At 42.5% G+C, this 20,825-nt stretch overlaps 1 protein-coding gene across 1 annotated transcript in view; it reads right to left on the bottom strand.

Moving 5' to 3' along the window:
* Positions 1–4,580: 4,580 nt before the first annotated feature.
* sardh (sarcosine dehydrogenase) overlaps positions 4,581–20,825 on the bottom strand; it is a 48,664-nt gene continuing 32,419 nt past the window's right edge. The window contains exons 16-22 of the mRNA XM_030436851.1: positions 20,204–20,317; positions 18,728–18,875; positions 13,767–13,860; positions 10,982–11,144; positions 10,681–10,849; positions 9,709–9,844; positions 4,581–5,776 (exon numbers count right to left, since the gene is read on the bottom strand). Of these exons, the coding sequence (XP_030292711.1) occupies positions 5,648–5,776; positions 9,709–9,844; positions 10,681–10,849; positions 10,982–11,144; positions 13,767–13,860; positions 18,728–18,875; positions 20,204–20,317 (953 nt within the window). The 3' untranslated portion in view covers positions 4,581–5,647. The remainder of the gene's footprint in view (positions 5,777–9,708; positions 9,845–10,680; positions 10,850–10,981; positions 11,145–13,766; positions 13,861–18,727; positions 18,876–20,203; positions 20,318–20,825) is intronic.

A 20,825-nucleotide genomic window follows, 5' to 3' on the forward strand; every position in this document is an offset into this window, starting at 1 on the left:
TATGAGTGCACACATTTGTCATGTTTTAAATTATTGGACGAGTGTGTGAAGTCTGACACCACTAACCAGGATGTTATGCACCAAACGAAAACAAGTGTGACTAACTAATTGGCGCTGAGGACCAAAATGCTGTTGCTGATTCGTCCATTCCTTCTTATTTATTCTGTGCCCCATTATTTTGATAATCTCTAACAAGCATCATCAAGGCAGTAAGAAATATTACTATGTTATTTGGTAGAATCATTTCAGTATGTAATAGACATTTCTGAGTTTTAATGACAGTGGAAAAGAAAAAAAAAATCTAGGTATGGCAGAGTTAGGGTTTGTGGCACAACGTCCCCAAATTCCAAGGTGGAAAAAAGTTTAAAGAGGTCAAACTTTAGCAGCACGTGTCGTATATAGAAGAACTCGAGTGTTGGACCAATGTGTGGAGGAAAAGAAAAGAAAGAAATATATACAAAAGACAACCAGTCTTATAGAGTACATATGTATATCCTTCAAAAAAGTACCTTCATATGTGGCTTGGTTAAATTAAAGGTGCAATATGTAAGACTTGGCTACCTGTTGAATTAATACTCAAAACAAACAGAGGGGAACATATCACTAGAGTAACCACTACCTGCTGCTAACTAGTGCTGGTGCTTCCACCGCCAGCACAAGACCTTGACACAGGAATGGGCAGTGTCAGATGAGGGACGAGGGTCATGCCTTATTTGGTCCATAAGTTAGAAAGGTGGTCCTTAAGTTTGTACAGAAGAGGCCTTAACCAAAATGTGCCTATTTGATATAGATCTATATATCTATATATCTATATATATATATATCTATATATATCTTCTATTATAAATATATAAACACACACACCTTCATAAAAATATAGTTTAGAAAGTGCTATGTACAGTAAGAGGGGAAAGAGCAACATGATTCATCGTACATTGCTTATTTTTACATATTACTTATTTCGCTCTGTGCTTCGGTGTTACCAACACATTTCTATTAAGGGGGATTGCTAAAGGAACATCTTTTGACTTGATCTTCAAACCATACATGAAAATACATAATCAAATAAATGATATTAAAACATACATGAGAGAAGATTAACTTCATTAAAAAGTTCTCCTTCATGCACATAAACTTAATAAACTTAACTTGAAATAAACTTTTAAAATAGAAAATCCAAAACACGTTGGTTTTACAGTAAAGTGTTGCTCGAGCTTTGACCTCTTTAAAGAGAAAAATTAAAGTTAATAACAAATGCACGTAATTGTCATTGATCACTTTTATTATTTACCACTGTAATTCCCACTCTTTTGCTACATGCCCCTGTGTGTCTGCATTATTCTTGTGTATTTACATAATAAATGTCACAAAAATGTTGGCAGTTAAAAATGAATTTATTAATACACAAAAAGCTTTGGACAGAATCATTGATACATATCCTTCCCCTGCTTATTTCTCTCCTCGACCGAGTCCAAGAATTCTCTCAAGACAATTACGACAACAATGACACTCCCCAGAAGCATATTTAAAAGTATTAATTTATAGTTTTTACATTTGAGAATGAACTTCATCTGCTTTCTATCTTTTGCAACACAGAAAGGAAGAGCGGGAGGAGAAATTCCACAAACTGAATTAGGAAAAAAAACAGAAATTTCCGGACACGTTGTGGTAGAGGACCAGCAGTGATAGTGTTTTATCAGTCTGTTTCACATTTCCCACATAAATCTTGTTATTAACCTAAGCCACTACAGAGAACACCCATTTCAATGATTAATGGCCTTCTGGGCAGAATCAATGAATCACTCCACATTAGTAAACATTTTGTGCTGAACGTGCAGCAACACACATCTGAGAGGCGAGTAGTCGATGTACATACAAATGCCTCCTTCTACTACTACACACGTTTTTTGGCTGCCGTTTGCACAGTGTGTGTGTGTGTTTGTGTATTTTGGTTGGCCTAAACTGTGTCAGTGTGACTGGATTTACACGCAGATGGAAAATATGATTAAACATCTAAACAACAACTATGTAACCATGTTAGATTGTAGACACTCATGATGACGCAAATTAAGTAAACACATTTCATTACCGTGCACGTCTGCACTTAATTACTACATGACTAGTTTTTTTCCAAGGTGCTAAACTAGTTGCTCAATTTCTCCTGTTAAAACTGACATTATTTTTTCTGTCTAATCTAGCTAGCACACTTGTTAGCAGATTTAGTGCTTTTATGAATAAACACAGAGTGTACACATGTAGAGGCACCATAAGTTCTCAATGTGTTGACTGAATTAAAGGATAAGTTCAAATTCTGACCCTAAGGATAATGAAAATTCAGCCATGAGTTTCGTCGTCCACAAAACATTTTTGGGGATTCAGAGCAAAATAGCATTGCAGCGTTCTCTTTAACAACTGAAGCAGACTGGGACTTAACAAACTTAACAAAATAAAAGAAATAAAAATAAAAATGCAACATATGACTCCATACAGCTCATTTGGCCTTATCCAAGTCTCTGGAAGTCCCAAGATCCCAAAGTGCACTTTCGTGGCCGAGCTCGTGCACCCCCTTCAGACGAGTCCCCATCTATTGCACTTGTTTAGGAAATTGCTGGAACACCGTTTTGCTGTGAAGCTTCAGAGATTTTTTGTGGGCTGCGAAACTTCACCCAACTTTGCATTATCTTGAGGGTGAGTAACTAAAGACTGAATTAAATATTTTTTTAGGAACAAATGTATCCTTTAATTGTCAAATTAAAGGCCTGTCCAAAAGAACTCTGGTGGTCGATTTGGCATATGTTTTGTCATTTTAATTAAAAGTCCTACACTACAGTCCTGCCATTCTCTGCTCTGCTACGCTAAGTTCACATTTTGAACCGACAGTGTCACAGTAATTAATGAGGCGAAGGCATTTTTCAGTGTGCTGATGCGTCACAGTCGAAGCGGAAGCAACTCTGCCCCCTGAACTGCTCAGAGGGTTTTACTGTAAAGCATAAGCACAAAATGTTGAGTCTGATTAAACAGCAAAATAAGAGAAAGCACGAGCCCCTAATTATGTCTGAATTGGTAGATAGCCTTGTTACACAACAATGTATCTTTAAAAAAAACAAACTAAAAAGATTAAGTTTGCAAACAGCACTGATTGCAGTTTATCACCACGGAGCACAGCAGCGGGGGGACAGATCAGAAAAGAGGGGTTTCTATCTGTAACCGCTGCTTTCTGATAACTCCTCTTTTTTCTGTCATTTTTGTCCGGCAGTGTTTTGTCCCCGGCTGGTACAAAGTGCCTCCGGGTGTTTTTTTTTCCCCTTTCCTTTTTACATCCAACTCTGATAAACACTCGTTCGTATGGTATCTAAATCACAGGCAGACAGACTGAGTAAAACTCTGCTTTTCGTCAATGCTATCAGCACAAACATCAGTCAGTGTAATGTGACTCAACCTGCCTGAAGGCCGAGTGTACAGTCTGACAATACTTTTATCCCCTCGTACAAGACTCTGTGGTCCCATGGGATGAATTAGAAATGAAAAATTCTTTGTAATATAATATTGTGCAGTGTCAGTATAAATATTACTCGATTTCTGCTACAGGTAATAGCTGTAGTCTTTTCTTGAGCTCAACTACACAGAGGCTCGGGCAACTCATTGTGAATTTTCTGGTTTACCTCACACGCATATGTTTCTTTTAATTAATTATCAGCCCATTGGTTTACAAGAGAACCAGCTGTATGTGCTTCATAGAAAACATTATCATTGCACCTATAATACTGTCATCATGACCACTTGTTATCTGCTGCCAGTCCTTCATAAAGTTAGATTAAGACTTCCTGAGTTATTGAGTGTTAAAGGAGACCTATTATGTTTTTTTTCCTCCTTTCCTTGAGTGTTTGAGTAGGCTGTTGTGAATGTACAAGTCAGAAAGGTCAAAGTCTGTACCAACACAAGCTCCTCTATCCCATAGAAAACAAGGGTCCTCAAACGCCCCAGTCAGTAGCCTTTAATTCCGTGACTTTGTGACATAACCCAAAGTCACCATTTAATGCAGTCTGTTATACATTTGCATAATTTGTGCAGAGTGGCTAGTATGGCACATAAACATGATTTATCACAGCCGCTCTGTTGTTGTTAGACATAGACTGGGTATCCAGGACAGGGGGTCTTAAAGGAGTCATCACCCGGAAATCGCAATTTCTCTCGTTAAATCATGCATATTGGTGTTGGACCTCTGTTGAAACTTGCCTGAAAAGCTGGAGTTTGAAAGTGGCTTATTTTTTTTCGCTTTGGCTCTTTTTCCGAACAGGAATAGCGCACAATAGTGCGCGTTCCTAAAGCACGAGATTTTGACTCTGCTCCTGTGGTGACGTGACGTCCTGCGGCCAATCAACGCGCGCCTCATTACATATTAATACAATGCACATCCGGACCGGTCAAAACCTTGCGCATAATCTCGCGTGAGAAAGTCGTGGTATGAAAAAGTGTCAGAACAAGCTCTATGTTTGATTTTTTTTTTTTTTAAATGTTCTAATAAGTTTTAAGAATTGATCCAAAGCGATCCAAGAGGGACTGGATATGTAAAAAACCAGGTGATGACTCCTTTAAAGAGACAGGAGTTAAAACAGAGCGTTTCCGACAGAGGGGGAATACAGAGCTGCAGCTCTGGACAGTATGAGAAGCTGATGTGTTTTTTGAGCACCAATGCATGTATTTTAGCAGTAGCCCGAAATAAAATTCTGAACCTGAAAATGAGCATAATATGTCTCCTTTAAAGCTTAGCACCGCTTACTTATTGGAGGCCTCGTCACTTCTTGAAATCTCCCATGACATGGACAGAATAAGGCCCCATTCGGAGTGGGTGTGATTTGACTTTTGATGGTTTGACATGAACAGAGTTTGTATGGTTATGTCTTCTATTTATCGAAATGAAAGAATAAAGAGCATGTGCTGTTATCTGACACCTAGAGATCAATCTAGGGAAGGCAAAAGTAAACTTATTTAAAGTTAGTCTGATCTTGAGCTTGAATGGTTTCTTTTTCAGTCCACCCTGGCGTGCTAATATGAAGCCTTTCATTACTGGTGATAAGATCAAATTTGTTGATGAAGGTTCTCGGTCATCCAGGTCATGGTAATTCTAAGAGCTCTATCATGGGCCACTGGACTTTTTTTCAGTTACTTGAAGACGTTTCACCTCTCAGTCAATGACCCACAAGTGGCCCCAACCATCATGTGAGGACACACCCATTCAGTTTAAAAGCCTGGAGAAGCCTCTTGGATGAGGGGGTGAAACGTCTTCAAGAAACTGAAAAAAGTCCAGTTGCCTATGATACAGCACTTTACAGATTCAATTTGTTTTCACAGTAATACTAATGACATGGTAGTATTCCCAGTAGAACATGGTTACTACCAAAACTCGAGAAAAACGTAGAGCTGAATAACAAAACATCCACGTCAGGTTTTGATCAGCTCCTCCTTGACATGTTGACAGAGATTTCAGATCATCTACGTTTCAAATCGCGTCGTCTCCATTTCCATTAAACCACAGATATAATATGAATAAAAATATCTACATTTGAGACAGCTACACAGTATTTCACGGAGAGGTTTGGACTAAAACAGCTGCACCTGGATGTCGCTTTCACATGTCCGGTCTTCCTCAAGCATAGATGCCCTTGACGCGTTTATTCTCGGGGTCAAATGGAGATTTGAGGTGGGCCTTGGCCTTGTACGTCACGCCCATCCTCTCCAGGGTAAACTCGCCCGTCTTGATGAAATTGGCGCTCACCTGATGAAGAAAGGGAGACAGAGATTTAGTGAAAAGAAGGAGCAGAGACGTTTGAGATTAAAACAGAAAGTGAGACGACCCATTAATCCACGCTCTTTGTAAAAACAGTGTCCCCCGACTGGCACGGCACTCCAGAGCGGACGATCTCACAGCGTTCGCGTCTGACAGGAGAGGATGGCCCGGGAGTTATAAAACACTGAGAGCAATTCACTTGCTCATGAGTCAGTGTCAGCTCCCTCGTAACCCAGAGAGCTAATTTTCTCTGACTGACTCTTTTTCCCTCCCTGCAGCTCTCCCACTGTTCTGTCACTCTTTCCCTGTCAGTGTCTCACACACACACACGCACCCACACGCACACACCTTTCTCATCACCACTTAGTTTTGACTGCTTCCAAGCTGCCGCCTTTAGAGGGAACAGTGATGCAACTCGATCTACCTAACAACCTTATATAGGGATAGAGCTGCCTTTACTGCAGCTTGGTGACATTACAGGGAAAGGTACGTAAGACGCTGACGTCCTCTGCTGGAATGAGACAAGGGCATTACTGCACACATGCTGCAATGATCTGAGCCTGAAGGTCAGCTGAGAAAAAAAACATCCGCAACTGACTTGTACTTGGCTGCATTCAGTGTTCCTTCACAATCCACTCATATTCCAGCATTTCCAAGTGGTGTTATTGTTGGCGCCGCTGTCACAAAGACAACCTGATCACTTTCCATTTTTCTCCTCAGAGCCGAGAAACTACCGACAGACACTGCATTTGTGTCCAAATTTCTGCGACAAAAATGATCAACACCACTTTAGAAATAAGAGAGAAGAAAGAAGCTCGTTCTCAGAGGAGGCCATAATCATCATAATTGTATCTGGAGTAACAAAGGAGGTTTTCTTGGTGCAAACAAGTAATCACAGCAGGGGTTGATGCTTATTTTTTCATTTAGTCTATATTAAAGACATGAAAGCAAGATGGGTTTGCGCTTTAAATCGAGCCTTCATTTCCCTGGGAGACTTCGTACCCGGGTGGCGGACAGAATCGCACAGTGAAAGTGAGGCTCATAATGGTGGTGTCATTATTCTTACGTTGGCAATCATTATAACAAGTTTAAGTGGTGTTCTTCAATACTGTTCCTGGGTGTTTTAAACGTTTCCCTGTTTTGAGATACCTGATTCAAATGATCAGCTCGTCATCCAGCTCTGCTGACGCCTGATGATGACTAATTGATTTGCAGAAGAAGTTGTCTACTGCCATTTTAAGATACAACATTTCTATAACGTTACAAAATCAGTTTGCTTATTTCTCTTTAAATGAAATAAATCTGTTACTATTCATTAACATCTCCTGGTAGACATGCATTTATAATGAGCCTTCATGAAACAGGCGTCTCATGACTTGCAAAGAAACGCTTACTGGTTAAGGATAACGTTATTCACAATTACCGGTGGCTTGTTTAACTAACTTTGGAATAACATATTCAATGCTTTTAACAGAGTTTAAAGTTCATGTGTCATTTCACAAATTTCCGATCAAGCCGTTTAAACCTCAAGGACAAAGTGACACGAAAACCAAATTCTGTATCCTACAGGCATGTGTCACAAAACGTCAATAAAATGTTGGCAGTGAGCGTCACTGCAAACCACTGATACATTCACATTTGTGTGTGATAACGACACCATATTGCATGTTGTAGTGACTTTCATCTCGGGTGGAAGAGGGGATGGTGGTGGTGTTACAGTTGAAAAGACTAACAAGCCAGTAACCACAGAGTGAGACTGTGCTTGTGTGAAATCAGTGGATATTTTTGACCAAGGCCGAAACATGATCTTTTTTAGGATCCTAACCAAGTGGTTTTTGTGCCTAAACCTGAGCAGATTTTCACATCACTATTGCAGTGGTGTAGTGGACACATGCTTAACATTATAACCACTTCTGTTTCCAGTGAACACTGAGCAGTACAATATAGATAAAAGACAGAAACTTAGGAAACAGAGCTGAAGAGAAAATGTAATCAGGACATGGAGTGTGAATATAAAAAAAAAGGAAGGAAGGAAGGGAGGAAGAGAAAGGAAGGACGGAAGGACGACACCTCTCACTCACTCACACTGACACACACTTGTTTCTCCTGGAGCCAGTGATGTGATTGTAGCAGATGTGCTCTGTAATACTGATTGACAGGAGAGTAGATCCGGTGTATGGTGTGTGTGTGTATCTATGTGTGTGTCTGTGTATGTGTCTCTGTGCATGTGTCCCCACTTGTGCGAGCGCAATTCTGAAACCGAAGTGCTCGACAAAGCAGAGGGTCAATCCTCTTTGTTTTGCCGGTCACGACTCGGGAAGGATATTAAACCAATGAGCGCGTGCACACAAAGGCCGACGCGCTGCCACACACAAACCCACACGGCGTGTGTGTGTCCGCACACACACTCAAGATACGGATCTAAGCGCTACGACAAACCACAGAAGGATCGTTCTATTTTTCAGAGTCTCAAAACTGCCGTTGCCTTTGAGCACACTGCTTCAATAACTTTTTGTGTCTCTCTTGCTGCTTCCATCCTCCTGTTTAATGTTCCATCTGTTATTCTGTGTGTGTCTATGTGATCATCAGGAGGGAAACACACACACACACACACACACACACACACACACACACACACACACCCACACACACACCCACACACACACACACACACACACACACACACACACACACACACACCAAAAAAAACGAACCCCGGCCAATAAAACTTATTATTCAGCGTGAAGTGAGTGGTGGGATGTGACAAAGAGCTGATAATACCTGAAGTACCTATGAAGAGGAGACTAATAAACCGACCAGCTCACATGCCTTTATGCAAAAACACAACCGCATATATAGTACTTTGTTTTACTGGTTTATGTACTCACTCAAAGAATTATGTAAATAAGATATAGTGTACCAAAATTCAAGTTACTACCATAGTTAAACCAATTAAAGGGATAGTTGGGGTTTTTTGAAGTGGGGTTATATAAAGTACATATCTATAGTCGATCTGTTCCCTACCATAATCACCAACCAGCGCAGCCTCAGTTTGGAGAAGTAGAGAGCCGCTCCAGCCCAGAGGCTCAGCTTTGTACTGCAGTGAACAGGGTCCAGCAAAAAAGCGAAATTAACCACCTAAAACAAGGCTCACCTAACAAATTTTACATCAGTTCAAGTGTACGTTGTATAGGTAAAATTCACACCGCTTGACATCGCCGCCAGACCGCGCTTTCTTTTGGCACTACATTTTCTCAACTGCAGAACCCCCGTATCCCTACGCATGAGTGCTAATGCGGAGGGATACGGAGAGTTAAGTTTAGTTTTTTTTTTTTTTTTTTTCGAAAGTAAACCTCTCGTCCAGCAGCTGGGCCTCGCGCTGTATTCCGCCGCTCACAGATCAGCTGTTGCCCAGTTGCGCTAGTGCGTAGGGATACGGGGGTTCTGCGGTTGAGAAAATGTAGTGCCAAAAGAAACGATGTGACGGCGATGTAAAATGGTGTGAATTTTACCTATACAACGTACACTTGAACTGATGTAAAAAATGTTAGGTGAGCCTTGTTTTAGTTGTTTTAGGTGGTTAATTTCGCTTTTTTGCTGGACCCCGTTCACTGCAGTACAAAGCTGGGCCTCTGGGCTGGAGCGGCTCTCTACTTCTCCAAACTGAGGCTGCGCTGGTCGGTGATTACGGTAGGAAACAAATCGACTATACATATGTACTTTATATGACCCCACTTCAAAAAACCCGAACTATCCCTTTAATGTCACCAGGCTGGCAAAAACATTTTTCTTGATTTAAGAAAAATGAGGCAGGGAATGAGACAAAACAATGGGGAAAACAAACATGCTGAACACAGAACACTTAAGGAGGGAACTGATAGGGATACAGTCTGTATGTGTTGTGTTATTAAGGTCTTTACCACTCCTCCATCGGGGTGGCGGATGTATCCATAACCGATGGTTTTGTCGATAAAGAAGCCATAGTCAGAACGCCGCAGGTGACCAATGGGGACGCCGTTACGGAAAACGGCCTCCAGGCCGAACATCGGTACTTTCCTGAGAGTGAGAGAGTGAGAGAGAGAGAGAGAGGGAGAGAAAGAGAGAGTGTTTAATTTAATCCAGAGCATATTTAATTCAATGTGTTCATGCGCGCAGTAACATGTAGAGAAGTCCGTTCGCTGTTAAGATACACTCGAACACAGCGGACTTTGTCCTGCACACACAAGATTTAGCTGCATATGCTGCATAACACGCACACAACTACACAAATTCACAATGATGAGGACTGTCAGGCCCAAACACAACATGCCAACTTTAATAACAACAACACTCTTTCACATAAAGAAAGAAATGTTAACTAAAATGTATGTGTTTCTGTGCAGAGGAAAATGTTTGAATCTGATTTGATTGAGTCTGTAAAACTCATCTGCGGATGTAACTCTCTGGCTAAAGGTTAAAAATTAATAATAACCAAACTACCAGTTGATTTTTGTCTGAAAACACACAAAAACTTAAAAAATATCTGACTTGATTTAGAAAAGGAAATAAATTCCAACCTGTCCTTGCAAAATAAAATAAAAAAGCCAATCCAATCCAAGGTAATGAAATATTCTGCCTGATGAAAGTCTCGTGCAGACTATGGGTCCCTCTCCTACACACCAGGTTCATCAAACAGAGGTCCAATGTATATTTTCAATTTTGAACAAATTGAAGCCCCCTTGTCGCACCCTTTCCTTACGATGCTTCAACACTAGAGCAAATGTGTGTTTTTCTCCCTTCTGGGCTACCGTAGAAACATGGCAGACTCTGTAGAAGAGGCTCCACTCCCTCTGTAGATGTGAAAGACTCATTCTATGCTAACATTTTCAAAATCTAAAAGGTTTTTTACTGACTCATCAATGGTGAAGCAGACGATGCGCCTCCTCAGCCCCTCCTCCTTCTGTTTCTCCAGCCTATCGCGGCCCTGGAACGGGATCGAACTCTTCAGTTTGCAGGTGAAGGCTAGCCCCGCCTCCAAGGGTGTGTCGTCCGGGCGAAGGTCAGCATGCCAATGTCTGTACCCTGATAAAGAGAGGAAGACGAAAGTCATTAGGCTATAAAAAGCACTGGAAAAACAGTGGAGGACGGTTCATTCTGATCAACGGGTGGTTCAAGCTGCGGTTTACTTATTCATGACCTCCTATTTAAAGGTACCTTTCTCTATGCTGAGTGAGTCGATGGCCCTGTAGCCTGAGTTGATGATGCTGTGCTTGGCACCGGCTGCCATGACAGCATTGTAGACGGGAAGGCAGGAGTCTTTGGGAATGTGCAGCTCCCAGCCGAGCTCTCCGACGAACGAGAGACGCATGGCCCGCACCTGGACGAGAGAGGGGTTAGAGAGGAGGGCTTAGTGCTCTGGAGAGAGGCCAAGCTGCCACGCGTCTGCTCGTGCTTACTCACACACACAAAGAAAAAAAGGATTTAGAATAAAACAGATGCAAGGATAAGATAAGGGGCGCACAAAGGAGGGGAACACGGAAGCTTTAATCTCCCTTTAGGAAATGGATGTTGCGGCAAAATGCTGAAAGGTATGGAAAGACACCTCTGGAGGTTAATAGAGAAATGTTGTTGAGAAGCAGACTGAGACGAGGTGAAACGTGGAAGAATGACTTGACAAGAAAATTAAGGCAAAGGAAAAAGGGGGAAATGTTAATCAACCCGGGTGTTATTCTCACAAATGTGTCCTTTATTAATATAGGTCATGAAAACGTGACAAACACAAAGAAGCAAGAGCAGCAACAAACGGGGCAAAGAGAGCGAACCTCCCACAACTATCCAAAATAAGCTCAATTTAACAGATATCATCTCAAAAATGTGTCCCTCCAACTGCAAGTAAACACAGAAAACAGCGCCTTGGAAATCCCCGTCGCTGCTGTAGTGCACTGCTCAGCAGCTGGGGAACAATTACCCACAACTACAATCTGCTTATCTTATTTCGGCAATCCACAAACTGCACACTGCAACTCGTCATTATGTGTTTTCTGCGACTCAGAAGACTTGCAGACACAAACTGACAGCCTGCATTTTTTCTTCTACATCTCTAGGATGCATGCTGCAGCTTCACTCTCGCGCAGGGAAGCTGGTGTGTGCACACTGATACGGCAGACAAGAAGTGGATCCAGTGTGCTACGCAGTTTGCAACAACCGCTACAGGGATTTTCAGAGGACTACTTTGTTTCAAATTTCAACAAACTCAAAGGATTTGAGATGATTAGTTAGCTACATTCACATACACAAAAAAAACAATGTGGGATTAACACCCAGGTTGACAAATAGCAGAATGGCTGCATGCTATAATTAAAAAAAAAACATTGCAATATGATCCATGATTAGTGGGGATAAAGCCTGGGGGAAAAGAACGATAGCAATATGTACATCTCTTGAAAATGGAGCGAGCTATGAGTGACACGCAAAGAGCAAATCATTCAACAGGCGTGCAAGTTTGGTCGCACTATCGCCACGAAGAACGATAAAAAATGAGAGCTGATGTCACCTCTGCGACGCTGCAGCACTTCCATTTAGCTGAGGATTTGTCTCAGATTTGATCAAAAAAATTGCACCTTCTGCGATTTGGATATGCTACTTTTCTTGGCCATATTGCGATTTCAGTCACATTATATTGTGATTAATTGTGCAAGAAGAGGCAAAGCTACTGTAAAAAGAAAAGGAAAGAAAGCGAGTGAGACAAATTATGGAAGGGAGTGAAATAGGAGGAGAGAAAAACTCTCTCCAACCGTTTCCCCCGTGGGTGCTATGACAGCCAGGCCATCTGGCCAGCCAGGGATCACCCTGGGCCCCATATGTACACCATGAAACTCTGGGGAGGATAGTACATGTAAGCCCGAGCTTACTCACAACACACACACACACACTCAAGCAGATACACAGGCGACAAACTCAAACACACAGAAACACATGCATGCCTCATGCAGGCTGTCAATCGTTCATCAAACATGCATATAAACATGACTTCATGTGACTCAACACGCATGCCAGCACCGCCGCTTCAACCGACGGGTGAGGAATTGAGAGAGACGGAGGGAGTCTAATGAGCTATGAGGGGAGCAGAGGGCAGAGAGAGAGCTCTGTTCTCGCAGCAGTGCGGCCATTAAAATGTCACCCAGACAAGGCCGGCAACCAGCTGGAACATGGCGCGAGCACAACGCGCACACACACATGCACAAACACAACTGCAGCGCTGTGAGAAGACACCGACTGCAATCACCGGAGCATTGCATAATTCATGCAAGAGCGGCTAAGACAGAGGGAGTGTGTGTGTGTGTGTGTGTGTGTTTGTGGACATATGTGTCGCAGCGTGTGCCAGTGCAACATGCTCTTCTTGATCCAAGGCCAGGAACAGTGTAGAGGTCAACCTGAGAGGCTGAGGCGACCTCACAGCAACATTGTGAGAGAGAGGAATGAATGACAAAGCGCATGCAGCTCGGTATGAATACGTGATTTCCCCCGTGCTCACAAGCAAAAGCGTTTGAACATTTTTGTTTGGAATTGCTGTCGACCTCAGGGGGAAGATGAAGAAAGAGACAGAAGACGGAGAGAAGGTAGTAAAAAAGCAAAACATGTGGACGGACTTGACATCTAAATAAGTCACAAGGACGCCTTGAGACATTCCATCTGTCCCTCACACACACATAGTAACACACGTGCACACAAACTCAGTCCTCGCTCTCGGTTGACTAAACCAATAAACCGGTTTCACTCATCATAAGTAGTGATTTGCATACATTTAGCACATATTAGCACTGACAGGGTTATTTTGAAACTGACAAATGTACCACATCCAATTACAGTGGGAAAGAGTTGAAGCACCGTGTGTGGTGTGATGTGGTGTGGTGTGGTGTGTGTGTGGTGTTGTGTGGTGTGTGGTGTGGTATGGTGTGGTGTGGTGTGGTGTGGTGTGTGTGTGTGTGTGTGTTCTCACCTGATGCCCTGCTGCGTTGACAACTTTGTGGGAAGAGAATGGGAAGGCCTCGTTGCTCAGGTCTGTGTCCAGCACCTCCTGAAGCACCTCTCGGCTGCACATGGAACAAACACATCATAAACAGGGCTCAGTCAGTCAGTCAGTCACCATATTTTTGCACTCTTATTTTCTAAAATGTGATGATAAATGATATTTTTTCATATATTTTTTGCTATTTTGACATAAATTCACAAGTGATCTTTTAATCACCATGACAATATATGATAACTATATGATTGTCAATCTTCTCACAGATGGTCTCTCTGGCTTATGCACGTCATTTAAGGGCATCAGTGTTTGACTGAGACTGTTTCATAACCTCGTTTTACATTTGAATTCAAATCTTAAGTATTTCAGCAAAACATAACAACAAGACAACAGCGGCAGCCCGTTCTGCTATATTTGCTGTTGAATTGTATCATCTCTCCTTCTCCCACAAACACACGCTCACACACGCAAGAAAATCAATATTACATAAAGATGAGTCAACAGAAAAAAGGGACTAAGTTTAGCTTACTTTGCTTCTTGTGTGTCTGTGAGTGGGCAGGTAGAGGCCGTTTCTGGAAGATATTTTTGAAACAGTGTGGCAGGGAGCCAGGGTTCAGGTTACCGTTTGTGTGTACCTTACATGCTTGTACATCTGTGTTGGCGTTGAGCGATCGATGCTGTCATAGTTGGATGTGGAGATCCGTGCACGCGGGGGAACGGTCTTATGTGGGGTTAACAACATTTCTTGCATATACGTGCGGAAATATCAGCCTTTGCATCACACTCGCGTGTGATGCAAAGGCTGATATTTCCTCTGGACTGTCCTCCAATTTTCCGTCCCCCCCTTGAGCGTTTGTACACTGGACTCAGGAGCCTAACAGCGAGGCCAATTAGCTATATATAATCAGTGAAAGGCTTTGTGTGTCTGTGTGTATGTGTGTGCGTGTGTGTGGGGAGAGTCTTGCAACCACCAATTTGTTTCTCTGACTTGCCACTTAACTGAGGCTCTCAGCTGCAGATCACAGGATGTATATACACAGACACACACAAACACAGCTCTCCTACAGAATATCACATAATTCCATATATTATAAATAAGGCTCATAATTACAAAGCAAACGACAGAGCACCGGTTTCACCCTTCGGAGCTCACTGCCAAACTGCGCGCGCGAGAGAGAGAGGAAAAAAAACTGCAAGTTTACACACTCCTCCTCTCTCTGGAGAATTGGAACGAGGCTTTCACTCTGGGAGAGAAAACGGGAGACATTTCCATAAATGCTCCTAATTTTCTCTCTCCTCAAGCTTTAAAGAGATCAATTTGCTTCATCAGGCAACAAAACCCAAACATTGGAGGGTCAATTTTCTGCAATTTCTCATATGTGGCGGCAACAATGAGGAGGAGCCGAGGATTATTACGGCGCTGTGCCGACAGAGGCTGCGCCAATCGTGTTTGTATTACCAACACACATCCGCGGACGCAAACACTCGGGGAGCTGAGTGCGCATTCGGATGCTCAAGAAAAGTCAATGAGCTCCATAATCAGCATCCTATTGTGCGTGTCTGTCTATAATGAAACACATACATATATCTGGCTGCCGCTGCCGGTGACGCATTCGTTTCAGGTTTGACGTAAGCATCGTAAACGAGAGAAGGATGAAACAATCTGGAAAAGGGGAAGAGGAGAATGCAGAGAACCGGGAGGACTGGGGAGGAGAGATGAAAGAGGCTGGATAAGATCTAACAGAGACGGAGAGAGAAAAAGAAACTCAGGAGGACAGAAGATGAGAAAAGCCTCAAGGAGAAAGAAAATCGACACAGCCCACACGGCGGCCTGACCCTGCTGCCGGTGAGGAGGAAGAACAAAGACGGAGGACGGGGAGGTGGGGAGGAGAGGAGGTGAGAGGGAGAGAAAAGATAGATGAGGAGTTCAGGTGAGGGTGGCCCGGCTTGCCCTTTTGAGGAGAAGAAAGGGAAAGCGGTAGGAAGCCAGAAAGAAAAGTGACAAGCTCGGACTGCATCCCATGTCAGAATGTGCCGCAACACTTTCCCCCGTGTAGAACAGGAGTTCTCAGGCGCAGATAAAGAAATCAATGGATGATGGTTCTGACAGGTGAGGGTAAAAACGGAATACTGTGTAACAGCAGACACAAGAGAAGGAGTTTCTAGGAGACGTACTGTGCTTATTTTGAGGTACATAATTTTACTCCGGGTCACTACTAGAATAGGTTTACAGGTTTTAATGCTCAAAAAACACATCGGTTTTCTCCTACTGTCCAAAGCTGCAGCACTGTATTCCCCCTCTGTTCCAGCTCCTGTCTCTAAAACCTTTTCAACTTTCAAGATCACTTACATACACCTGGACCTGCACATTTAGCAGACTGCTGTCATCATGTAATCTCTGGTCATCCTTGTCTTGATCTTAAGATCCCTGCACAATTATTAGCAGACTGTACAACTTCATGAGATCTAATATAAAGACAGCATATCTGCTCAATAGACTTTTAAACATTTCGTCCTGCAGAGTCATCGCTGCAGCGTTCACACTGATGAGTCATCATGGCGAAAGGACAGGTGACGAAATTTGATTCTATTGGACATTTTTCTATGCAACACTAGACTTTAATATCATTTTAAGATTCGAGACTGAGAGGAGCAAAGGTCAGGAGGCCTCGAATTGAACACCAGTATCTACTATGAGATTATGGTTACAAAGTTAAATTTCTGCCATAATCCAATGTGAATTCTTCAGTTATTACAAGAAATGTCAAGCAATAAAATACACCTGAGTAGAGCTGGACATGATGTGAATGTTAGGTATAACACACCAAAGTATTAAAAAAACAACACCTTTTTGACCTGATGCTGGGTGCTGGATGGAAAGTTAAAAATAAAAACCTGATAAAAATCCACTTACTTCACTCTACCTGCTAGTACTGCAGCGTTCCTCTGCTTTACAACAGCCTACAGTACAGCATTTCACTGCATATGTGAGTGACTATTAGACTCTGAAGTTGAAAAATGACTTGGTAACGCTGGTGCGAGTTCAGACACAAGATGTTGGCAAAACACACTGATTCACTAAACTCTGACGCGAACAGATCTCTCCTCTCCATGTCTGATTTACTCAGCAAACAGAAGCAAAACAGGTTGTGACCGCTCATTTTTAACCGGTGCTGACTGTCGCTTTCACAGGTTTAAAAAGGATAAATGTTGCTGGCAGCAGATCACATCAGCCGCCACTAAATCAACGCTGAATCACAGTGTGAGAGGATAAAAGGCCAAAATGTTATGTCTGTCGGTTTTAGAGCCCTCTGCAGCCGGTGTCTGTGCTTGGTACCAACGAGTTTGAGTGGACTGATATGTCTTCCCTCAGACTGCAATACATCAAGTTTAACTTCAAAACTTTTTGAACCAGGACATTCAGTATTTGGATCAAGTAGCTCTTATAATAAGTGTCAAGTTGAAAAGGCTACAACTGTCATTTCAGTCAGATACATATGATATCAAGGTTTAGATGAATATACGTTTTCATCCGTATCAAAAGTTACCAAATAATAGAAGCAGCTGGATTGGGATCGGATATAGATGTAAAATAGAGCTAGATATGCACTTGTTCAGTCCAGAATTGCTCACTTGGCCCGTACACCAGAAAGGCTTACTGGCGTCCGGGTTTACTTCCTGGTTATACAGCCCACCGAGTATTTGTAGTAGCGTTTCTCTAGCTCAGCCCTAATACTTGGGCATTGTCATGTAAATCACTTTTCTTGGCTAGAAAACTTTGCAGACAGAAAACCTCCATGGATTATGGGGAAATGCTTTTGGCCACAGAGGAACTTTTTTATGCAATGCCGCAAATGAACAATGGGCAAAACTGGAAGCAAGGCTCAGTGGCTCTGAAGAATCCAGGTCTTAATGACATATTCATGGATCAGAAGTGAAACCTTCCCGCTGGTGGCGCTAGAGGAGCTAGAATGAGTTCATAAGTCCATCTGATCGGCTCATCTTTCAGTCACAGTGGACGTTTGTCCCAAATTTAAAGAGATTCCATCAAGGTATGCTTGAGCGATCGCGTTCACCAGAAATGGACGGACGGATGTGTTGGTGTACAGATGGACGGACGGACAACCTGAAAATATAAGTTAACTTAAGTTAGTAAGGTTCATCCTCTGGAGACCATCAATGTCTGTCAAAAATGTCATGGCAATCCCTAATGTTGAGATCTTTCAGTCTTGGCCTGACTATTGGAATGACTGACATACCTAGCTATGCTGCTAGCAAAGCTATAATTGACCATTCATTTGATGGTTGAATCCCCTCAAGCAGAGGTTCAATTGGAATCATGTCACATTCAGGTCCGTACAAGTCTGAAGCCAGTTGCTCTTGCCTCTACGATGCTTCATTTGTTTTTAAAGTCCATCTATGATTCGGGCTTTTAAACACATGCACCTCTAACCCCAGGTGTAAACTGTTGTTGAGACAGAGAGTGCAACTTCTCTGAGTAATCTTCATCATTATCGCTCACTCAGATGAAAAATAGATTCGAATTTACTCTGTGGCATCATGGAAAAGCCGCCGGCTATGTTAAGCTGCACAATTGCCCTTGAGCCTCTCTGCCTCTGTCGGCTGTTTTCAATCCAACTCCATCCCTGCACTCACTCACCTCTAATGCCTATGGCCAAGTCTTGAGAATGGGCTCTTAACCTTCTCTCCTCTCATCGATCCAGCAGCTCGTCTTTCAGTTTCCCCCCACTCTTATGTCCACGATGTGAATCATAACCCATCTTTAGACCAATCAGTTACCCTCTTCTTTTTTCCTCTCTCCTCTCCACCGCTCTTTTCCCTCCCTCACTCCTATTGTCCTTATCTCACCTGGATTTATAAATCATGACAGTGTCCCCCCACCCCCCCGTTCCACCTCCTTTTCTTTCCCCCACCTCTTAGGTCCTTGGATGCTGATCATCCCCATGTCCTCAGAGTGGTCCGTCAGCTGGCAGTTGAAGCCTTGGTCCTGGAGAACCGTTCTAATGTGGTTCCAGTTGTGTTCTGCTACACCGCCTCCGATGGCGAGGTAGTATGCATCGCCTGGAGCAGAAGGAGGGAAAGGAAAGGAATAAGGAGTGATTAAAGGAAGTATGACAGATGGAATATCAGAGAACTGACAGAAAAAAATGAAGTGAAATGAATAACAACAGCACATAATGTTGACGTCATAATACAACAAAATATATAACTTCTGTAACTCTTTTCAGCCTAAGAAAACAACCAGAAAAGTCAAAGGAAGTCACAAGAACAGCAAAGTACAGGCGCCAAATTAAAAGACAGAGAAAGGTAGTTTCATAACAGAGCTGAATGAAATAAACAAATAACTAGCTGTCAGGCAAAAATGGAAATCTATAAAAGTGTGTCTTAAGATGGGATTTAAAAGCAGAAAAAGTGTCAGCAGATCGAATATTAACTGGAAGACCGTTTCAAAGATGAGGGGCCAGTACAGCGAAAGCTCGATCACCCTTTGGCCTTAACCTTGACTGCAGAACAGCTGGTAGACATACCCAGCAAATCCAAATTTAAGAGGCCTAAAGTCAGGCATTAGGAGTTAAGAGTCACTGGTGTACTCTGGCCTCTGGCCACAGAAAGCCTTGTAAGTCATGAGGAGGATTTTTAAACATATTCTAAGAGACATGGTTAAGCAGTAAAAGCAGGGTGAAGTGAGAGTCCAACTGCAGGGATCTGCACAGTCTGAAGTTGAGCTACAACTCGGAAAATTAAATTTTTTGTATCTGTTGCTAAATGATAACATTACGGTCAGTGAGTCTGTAGTAACATGATCGAACAGTGTTGTTGTGTTCTGTCTAAAGCTCAGCTCACTGTTGATGATGACACCCAGATAATTCACAGTGACCCTAATATGTGGGGGGACCAAGCACTTTTCTTCCCCATCAGAGTTAAAATACATAAAGTGTTTGTGCAGATTTTTCCTGCTGTTTCTCTCTTAAGTTTCGCTTTTCTTCTGGCTTATTGAAAATTATGGAAAATAACACTTGTCGATGAAGACAGAGATTTAAAAGTAGACAGAACAACTAAAATGGCAAACACAACAAGAGATGCAGTCAGATACAGCAGAGCAAAAAGATTGTTTTCAAACCAAAAATCATGACAAGGATATTTTGAATTGAAATGGCAGAGGGCAGCGACATACTGAATAGAAAGAACATTAGAAGAGAAACGAGAAATCCAAAAAAAGATACAACAGAATGAAAGATCCATCCGACAACTGATAAAACACAACGGTGATGGGAAGATAAACAGAAGAATAACAGTGAGAGGGCAGGAGATATAAACAGTCGAGCAGATAATTATGAAAACGACACACACATACACACAAACACACACACGTTCTCTCTGTTCCTCACCATTGGACTGCGGTGCCAGGGGCAGGTTGGCAGTACCAGGCTCCAGTCTGCTCACCGTCAGGTCAGCCTCCGCCCCTCCTCTCTTATTCAGCATGCAGGTGTACACAGTGGAGCCTGAAACGCACACAAACACCAACATTAACAATTAATTCTCGTGGCGGGCTTTGTAGGCCAATTTAAAGTGTGTAGTCTGCTGGAACCGAGCCGATGGAAGTCTCCGAGTGAAAAATGAACCCAGATCTGAGGTCAGGTTTCTGTGTGTAACTGAGTCTTTGTGAGTAATCCAGTTTGGAAGCCTTTGTGAGACTGTGCCAGTGTTAATGAGAATGAATCTTTAATACACTCATGTGTACTTGCACTTCTTTCACAACTCTTAAAAAGGGGCATTCATTCATATTCTCATTGTCATTGATGGCAAGCTCATATAAAGCTGCTTTTACCTCCGTTTTATTTTGTTTTTATAGTTACTTATTTACTTTCTGTGTGTGTCTGTTTTATTCATTTTCCATTAATATGTGTGACTGCCACTCGAATACTTGCTTTGCCAACTAATGCTTTCCCTCTTTTCGCCATGTTTTTCATTGCTTTTCTCCGTTTCATGCGCCGCACAGCCCTGTTTAAA

The sequence above is a fragment of the Sparus aurata genome, chromosome 12 (assembly GCF_900880675.1).
Source record: "Sparus aurata chromosome 12, fSpaAur1.1, whole genome shotgun sequence".
Taxonomy (NCBI): domain Eukaryota; kingdom Metazoa; phylum Chordata; class Actinopteri; order Spariformes; family Sparidae; genus Sparus; species Sparus aurata.